The 8678-nt window shown below is 46.6% G+C and overlaps 1 protein-coding gene across 1 annotated transcript in view; it reads left to right on the top strand.

The window, feature by feature from the left end:
- adamts12 (ADAM metallopeptidase with thrombospondin type 1 motif, 12) overlaps window positions 1–5018 on the top strand; it is a 38911-nt gene extending 33893 nt beyond the window's left edge. Inside the window, exons 21-25 of the mRNA XM_037531441.1 lie at window positions 108–260; window positions 434–607; window positions 728–874; window positions 1924–2077; window positions 3187–5018. Coding sequence (XP_037387338.1) covers window positions 108–260; window positions 434–607; window positions 728–874; window positions 1924–2077; window positions 3187–3305 — 747 coding nt within the window. The 3' untranslated portion in view covers window positions 3306–5018. The remainder of the gene's footprint in view (window positions 1–107; window positions 261–433; window positions 608–727; window positions 875–1923; window positions 2078–3186) is intronic.
- Window positions 5019–8678: the final 3660 nt, after the last annotated feature.

The raw sequence follows: 8678 nt of genomic DNA on the forward strand, positions 1-8678 counted from the left end.
CTTCTGCGTTTGTGTTAGTGTTCAGTGAGCTGTGGGTTAGGGGCAGTGGGGTGGAGGGTCTGTCGGTGCTGGGGGGCCGTGTCTCTGATCTTCTGCGTTTGTGTTAGTGTTCAGTGAGCTGTGGGTTAGGTGCAGTGTGGCGGAGGGTTTCCTGCAGCTCTGGGTTGGACGCTGACTGCAGCAGTGTGAAGAAACCTGAACCGGCACAGCACTGCAACCTCAAACCCTGCGCTTCCTGGCACACGTCCAACTGGAGCAGGGTGAGCGTGCACAAACACACACACACACACACACACACACACACACACACGTAAGCATTGAGCAGGTTGGTCAAATGCCCAGTCATGCACTGTGAACCACTGTAGTGCAGCATGAAATTGCTCACTTTTCTGACATACTCTGTGCGTGTGCGTGTGCGTGTGCGTGTGCGCAGTGTGCAGAGGGCTGTGTTGGTGGTACGAAGCAGCGTGACGTGCAGTGTGTTGACTCTCAGAGTGGACGAGCGCTGAGGCCGTTTCACTGCCAGGCTCTGGCCCCCCGGCCCCCCCGCACTCTGCCCTGCACTACTCGAACCTGCCTGCAGTGGGCGCACTTACCCTGGGGACCGGTACTGACCTCCACTCTCTCACTGTAACACCCCTGACTTTACCGTTTAGGTGGTCTGGGGTCATTATGCTCCTTTTTGCTGTTAATTGTTCCTGCTCCCTCTGTCCATCTGTGTATCTAGTGCTCTAAAAGCTGTGGTGATGGTGTGATGGAGAGGTTGGTGTTCTGTCCAGAGGAAGGACGCTGTAACGCTGCACTCCGGCCCAACAGCACCGCCCCCTGTAACCTTCAGCCCTGTGTGGCCTGGACCACTGACCCCTGGCAGGAGGTCAGTATCACAACACTGTCATTATTAGGGCAACTATTTGAATCAGTGGTGCTGCACCAAGTGTGCTAACGTGGTCTTTTTTAGCTTGAGCTTGTTTTTTTCGTTTATTAATGGGACAAAGCCCATTATGGCTAGCTAGTGGATGCTAGCTGTCAGTTATTATTAGCAACGTTAGCATCAGCTTCTTTAATGAAATGTTATACAGGAAAAGAAATGATGTTTTAAAGTGACTGATGCTTTAGAACTGGTAAGAGTTTTCTTTGTTGTCCACTAGGTGGCACTAGTAACTGACCCCAGAACAGAAATATGTACATTGTGTTGACAGGTTTTGTCATCTCAACCTGAAAACATAATCATTTGTGATTATTCAGTGCTCTTAAGAAAATGTAGTGAAGGGTTCTGTGAGCGATAGAAGAACCGATGTTGGTTCCCGAAAACCCTGTTTGAAAAGAGATTTGTGAGTGAAGAACCCTTTAAAGCCGTAAAGGGGATTCGGAATTTATTCAGTGTTTCTGCAGGACTTAGTTTTTTTTTAAACAGAGAGGTTCAGAGAGTTTGGTGTGAAACGGTTCAGACGTCTTTACAGTGGCGGTGATGGGAACCAGGCATCGCCATGACTACAGCACAGATATAGACACTTTATTTACCATCCAGAACCTCCAGAGAACCTACACGAGTCTTCTGAGTTTATATGGAATGCTGATGATGGAAAATAGTGGAAAATCTGGAATACTGAGTTTTCTTTGGGGACTATTTTGCCGCACAGTGCCCTGCATGTCTCCCTCCACCATGAATGGAGTTGAAGTTCTCTAAACTCTCATAAAACAGCGTCTCAGTCATCAGGCAGTGAATTCAGAACCAGCTCATGTAGGAACTTTCTGGGAGGAGCTTTTAGAGGGACGTCTGGTTCCTATCACCACCACTGTGAGGAGCTTTTAGAGGGGGTTAATTATGCAATTCCCCTTTAATATAATATATTGCTTCTATACTAATTTAAAGGCTGTAAGGGACGTCCTAATTTCCACTGTGTGTGTGTGTGTGTGTGTCAGTGCTCTGTGAGCTGTGGTGATGGAGTACAGAAGCGGGTGGTGAGATGTACCAATACGGATTCAGGCGAGCAGGAGAAGAGCAGCCTGTGTCCGAAAAACAACAGACCAGACAGTGTCCGCAAGTGCAGCCTGGAGGAGTGCAGAACGGATTCAGGTAAAATCAAATCATAATCATGGCATGGATTGAAAGTTTATAATCTCCATGTCCCACACAACTGTATCCCTAGTTTCACTGAGCTGTGAGTCAGAAGTAATTCATATAAACCTGCGGCAGCTTCTGTTTATGACGTACAATATATTGCCAAAGGTTTTCACTCACCCATCCAAATCATTGCGTTCCAGTCACTTTCATGGCCACAGGTGTATAAAGCCGAGCCCCTAGGCCTGCAGACTGCTTCTACAGACATTAGTGAAAGAATGGGTCGCTCTCAGGAGCTCAGTGAATTCCAGCGTGGTACCGTGATCGTGAAATTTCCTCACTACTAAATATTCCACAGTCAACTGTCAGGGGGATTATAACACTGGACTCCACTGGACTCTAGAGCAGTGGAGACGTGTTCTCTGGAGTGAACAATCACGCTTCTCCGTCTGGCAATCCGATGGATGAGTCTGGGTTTGGTGGTTGCCAGGAGACGGTACTTGTCTGACTGCATTGTGCTGAGTGTAAAGTTTGGTGGAGGGGGGATCATGGTGTCAGGTTGTTTTTCAGGAGTTGGGCTCGGCCCCTTAGTTCCAGTGAAAGGAACTCTTAAAGCTTCAGCACCAAGAGATTTTGGACAATTTCAAGCTCCCAACTTTGTGGGAACAGTTTGGGGAGTTTGGCCCCTTCCTGCTCCAACATGACTGAGCACCAGTGCACAAAGCAGGTCCATAAAGACGTGGATGAGCCAGTTTGGTGTGGAAGAACTTGACTGGCCTGCACAGAGTCCTGACCTCAACCCCATAGAACACCTTTGGGATGAATTAGAGTGGAGACTGTGAGCCAGGCCTTCTCGTCCAACATCAGCGTCTGACCTCACAAATGTGCTTCTGGAAGAACGGTCAGAAATTCCCATAAACACACTACTAACCCTTGTGGAAAGCCTTCCCAGAAGAATTGAAGCTGTTATAGCTGCAAAGGGTGGGCCGACATCATTTTAAACCCTACGGATTAAGTTCACATGCGTGTGAAGCCAGATGACCGAATACTTTTGGAAATATAGCGTAGAAATTCTGTTCAGTGTTTATCGCTGATGCTGTGTTTTTGTGTTTGCTTGTGTGCAGATGTTCCGGCGTGTAAGAGGAACAGCATGTCCACTCGTTTCTGTGCCAAGCTGAAGCTGCTGGGCCGCTGCGTTCTTCGCTCCATCCGCCGACAGTGCTGCCTCACCTGCAGGACGTAACGCTGCCGGAGGCCGGAGGTCATCATCGACACCTTGAGCGACAATAATGGACCACAAACAAACAAACAAACTCAAGCACACAAAGCTGTTGTTTACTTGAACTTCATGCTGCCCCTATGTGCCCGTCATGCTTCCCTCCTGCAGCGGCTTTGGATTCCTCTTAGATTCCTCCTCCGGAGCCGTGAACCCACTGGAGATATGATCCCTCAAGAAACCGAGCTTTTGGAACCAAATACCTGATTGGTGCTCTTGAATTTGAGCCACTGTCTTTCTGATTAACAGCGTGTTGGTGGTTATCGGGGTCAGTTATAAAGCAATTCTATAGCACAAGAACCTTAAACCAATGCTGCACTGGAGGTGGTGAGAATCTGCACTGCTTCTGGGTTGATTTACTGCTACATCCTCAGTGAGTCAACAGTAAAAATCACATTCAAATCCTTCCAGACGAGTAAGTGGTGAAAGCTAATGTGCAATAACGGTTATTAAACCCACCGAAACATCCATCAGAAGTGTATCAGTGAACCGAATCATAAGACGATCCTACGATTATCTGTTTGTTTTATTGATTATGACGAGACTGAAGAGAAAGAGCAGAAGGCCCGAGACTGTGAATTTTCCAGGCTGTTCAGTTGACCATCGAGAACCAGGGTGAACCCTTTAGGTGCTTTTTGGTGATGTTTCACGTTTACTTATGCGCTTTTATTAAATGGCCGAGTGGTTTATAACTTCAGCTCAGCGTGTAGTCATATCGTGATCAGTGTGAATGATGTGAATGTCGATGTTTTGATCACAAAAACGTTCAGAAGCGCACGCGCCCAGCCGCTTTACCACCGTCCTGCTTCATTTCCGTTCACAACCTTTAAAACCTCACAAACTTCTTAGACAATCAGTCAAATTTCACACAAAAAAAATTCTACTTCACACTTTTCATGGTACCTCAGATGTGGTCAGTCAGCCAGGACATGTTAGGTGCTCCTTCGGTTTAGCAGCTATGAAGCTAATGTAGCTAACAGGTAACGGAAGCCTAGTACTGTACCACTGACCGTTATCAGGGTGCTAAACACATGCGAGTGAAGTTGCTCAGTAATCTCTAACAGACGCGATCATGTGGTTTCTGACCCTCCTAAACATGGACTGTAGTATGTTAGCGTAGCTAAAAAACTAGTAGCCTCCATTTATCTGTCTTTTTACCACAGAGAAGTGAGGAGGACTGCTACTCACTGGTGTCTTCTGAGAGAGCCCGAAACGAATGGGTTCCTATGGAGCTTCTGGGCGCGGCTGTTAAAAAGAAAGAAAATTTCCTCACAGATGGTTCGGAACGTCTATTTTTTTTTTCGTTTTTAGCCGTTTAGCTCCTTACGTTCATTGAGGCCCCTCTCGTGGGTGTTTAGCGCTCGTATTTTGTTTTATAATGAGAGAAATGTGAAGCCCCCGTTAAACTGACTCTGCTGTTACTGGGGTGTACACTTCCATTACTTCTTAGCTAGTTAGCGACATTAGCCGTGTAGCTCCATGGCTAAAACCCCGAACACGCCCTTGCCGTTTTCAGACTCTTTTTAACGCCAAACCAATCTTTTAACATCATTTCTATCATTGCTTGGGGGCAGTCGTGGGCTGGAGGTCAGGGAACCAGCCCTGTGACCAGAAGGTCGCCGGTTCGATCCCCAGAGCCGACAGCACATGACTGAGCAAGACACCTAACCCCCAACTGCTCCCCAGACACTGTGGATAGGGCTGCCCACTGGTCCGGGCAAGTGTGCTCACTGCCCCCTAGTGTGTGTGTGCTCACTAGTGTGTATGTGGTGTTTCACTTCACGGATGGGTTAAATGTGGAGGTGAAATTTCCCCGCTGTGGGACTAATAAGGGTCTCTTAATACTTAATAATAATTCTTATAATGAACTCATAGCGTGTCTAAACTGGGGGGTTTCCACTGACTGACTGCACTGAGGGTCTTCTGTGCTGAGTGTAGTGACCGAGTCGTGTATTAGAGTTGCATCATTTCCAGATGTGTGTGTATGAGTGTTTGCTGTGTGGTACTGAGCCGTGTGCTGCTGTTATGGTGCTGATGCTTGGAGCTCGTTAGACGCTGTTAGAACATTTTGTTCAGTATTAATGAATTCTTGTAGTCGTAGTTAATGAACCTGTAGACGTCGTTACTGTGTCGTTAGGTATTAATCGGTGGGAGGTTGAGGTGTTGCAGGCCAATCCTCGCTGGCCTTTAATACGAGGCCCAAATCTTTTATACTGTAATACTGTGGAGCTCCACTCTGCTGCATTTCTATATGTTTATAAGATAATAAACGCTGTGATGAGAAGAAAATGCTGAGTATTGTGTCTGTGACTTTAAATAATGAGCGATAAATCAGGCATAAAGAAAGTGCTCTGGTGTTGGGATGTAAACAGAGCGGTTTGGTGTGAAACGGTTCAGACGTCTTTACAGTTAGGGTGATGGGAACCAGGCGTCGCCATGACTACAACACAGATACAGACACTTTATTTACCATCCAGAACCACCAGAGGACCTACACGAGTCTTCTGAGCTTTATATGGAATGTTGATGATGGAAAACAGTGGAAAATCTGGAATAATGAGTTTTCTTTGGGGACTATTTTGCCGCACAGCGCCCTGCATGTCTCCCTCCACCATGAATGGAGTTGAAGTTCTCTAAACTCTCATAAAACAGCATCTCAGTCATCAGGAAGTGAATTCAGAACCAGTTCATGTAGGAACTTTCTGTAGGAGCTTTTAGAGGGACGTCTGGTTCCTATCACCACCACTGTGAGGAGCTTTTAGAGGTGGACGTCTGGTTCCCATCACCACCACTGTGAGGAGCTTTTAGAGGGACGTCTGGTTCCCATCACCACCACTGTGAGGAGCTTTTAGAGGGGGACGCCTGGTTCCCATCACCACCACTGTGAGGAGCTTTTAGAGGGGGACGTCTGGTTCCCATCACCACCACTGTGAACGGTTCTGAGTTGGTAGGTTTCTCTAGAACGGAGCGTTTCACACCAAACCGCTCTGAACGACTTTATTCATCTCCATTCAACTAAATTCCTTAAAAATTTTAATTCTAATAAAAGTTGAGCTGAAATTTCCCTTTAAAGGGGCAAGGCTAAGGTTGCTAACAGTGACGGAGGGTGAACGGCTGCCGGCTTTCACGTGTTGTTAGCCATGTTAGCATTATTAGTCACTTCTGACTCATAGTTTCCCGAGTCAGCCAAGATATTGTGTGGAAGGTGCAGATTGTAAACCTTCAAACCAAACCACACCTGCGTTCGTACGGCGGAGAGAAGACGTTTCACTGCGGTGTGAATTTGATGAGAATTTGCTCAAAAAAATAATCTGTGCTGACATCAAAACAAAGAGAAAAAGAAGTGCAAGCAACGTGAACGTAAGCAATGATGTCACCTGCAGTGGAATCTGTGATTATTTAATTACACGTGAATAATGTAAGCGATAATGTGATTAAGTTCGGCCTTGTTGTTGCAGGCTCTGAGGTCACTCGGGCCGAGGCCCTGGCCGGCTCCGTGTCCGGTGCGTGTCTCGGGTGAATGGGGGTCAGGCCGTTTGAGCTGAAATCCAGCCGTTACTCAGCAAGGCAACACCGCCGGCTCTGTCCTACATTCCTTCACTCGGTGTTTGGTAGCAAAGCCTGTGACTCAGCCCTGTTTCCACCAGCGTTATATAATCACACGTTACCGCATTACAGGAATTAGAAACCCAAACACGGTGTCAGGAGGGCAACTGTAGATGAGCCGGGGCAGGAAGACCACCTCCTCCTGCTCTGTAGCGATAAATAATGCATGTGACATCAGATTCACACGCCCACAGTAGCTCGGATTAAAGATTAAAGTCTGGCTAAAAATCAAACCTACCCCATTCTTGCATTATCCCAATGCCAAGGCATGTTAGTGGTTGGTTAGTGTAGTGAGTAACACCTCTACCTTCTACGCTGTAGACTGGGGTTCAATCCCCACCTGGGCAAACACCCTACACTATACCAATAAGGGTCCTTGGGCAAGACTCCCAACACCACCTTGGCCTGCCTGTGTAAAATGATCAAATTGTAAGCCGCTCTGGATAAGAGCGTCAGCCAAATGCCATAAATGTAATGTTTGGTTGGTTTTAGCACAAGCTAATATAAAACGTTTGTACACCAGTTAGCATTCATGTTTGTATTGCACTGTTGTCTATAAAACTGGACAAAAAGGCTTTTTGACACATGCTGACATGCGTTAGTCCACGTTTACAGATCATACAGAGTCAGGACCCACATAATGAGCACAGTTGGAGGTTACTGATGACTTAGCACCATGCTAACTGGACTTGGATTGCTTGTTAGCGGCATTAGCTTCGTAGCCGCGGCGCTAAAACTAAAGAGGCGCCAAAAACGTCCTGGCCGATGGGCTAAATTGGGGGGCAAGAAGGGGGAAAACAATCACGCTGCCGAACTATCGCTTTAAAGCCGCGGTAAGTGACCTTGGTGCACAGTTACTGGATTAATGAGGCAATCTGTGACCTGTAAATAAAATCCTGTGTCATCCGTTTGTCCCTCTAGCTGTGGAAACCCACACCTCACCCACTTAACTGACACCCAGCACATCAAATATTTACCTTTAGTGACCAGCAAAAGCCCAGCCGGCCCTGAGCAGCAGACACGCAGGATGGGGTTCAGTGGCTAGTTCTGAGGAAAATGGGTCTAAAGGGCGGCGATCATAAGGCTACATAATGCCTGCATAATCATTGTATGACCACTGACATGAACCTATAGTGAAAATAAAAACTGAGGGTAACACTCTACCGTAGGGTGCTGTTCATAAGGCTACATGACACCTACATAAGGTTGTCATTACAACTGACATAACCCTACATAACTGTTTATGAATGTTTATTACAACAGGCGTCATCTGTCATAAAGGCTACTTTAGCTGACTTTGACTTTGACTTTCAAAATTGGCAAATGTAACCTTTGTAGCGAGTGGGGCTTATTGGAACAAGCCTTTATGTAGGGTTATGTCAGTTGTAATGGAAACCTTATGTAGGTGTCATGTAGCCTTATGAACAGCACCCTATAGTAAAGTGTTGCCAAACTTATTCTAATTCGATTCCACTTGACATCAAAATTGACGTCAGTGGCCTTCATGACAGAAGAACAAGGCTTTATAAGCCTGTCACGGAAGGCTTATGTCGGTTTATGAACACTGGCCTACAGCAAAGTGCCAAAAGTTGTACGTTTCTACACTATATTAGGCGAAACAACCAAACACTCCAAACATTAGAAAACTGAGTAGTCTGACAAACGTTTGGGACCCTATTTGACCTTTCGTCTGAATTCTCTGCGCCCAACAAGGCTGTTTAGGCCAAGTACTGA

This window comes from Pygocentrus nattereri, chromosome 20 (genome assembly GCF_015220715.1).
Source record: "Pygocentrus nattereri isolate fPygNat1 chromosome 20, fPygNat1.pri, whole genome shotgun sequence".
NCBI classification, from domain to species: domain Eukaryota; kingdom Metazoa; phylum Chordata; class Actinopteri; order Characiformes; family Serrasalmidae; genus Pygocentrus; species Pygocentrus nattereri.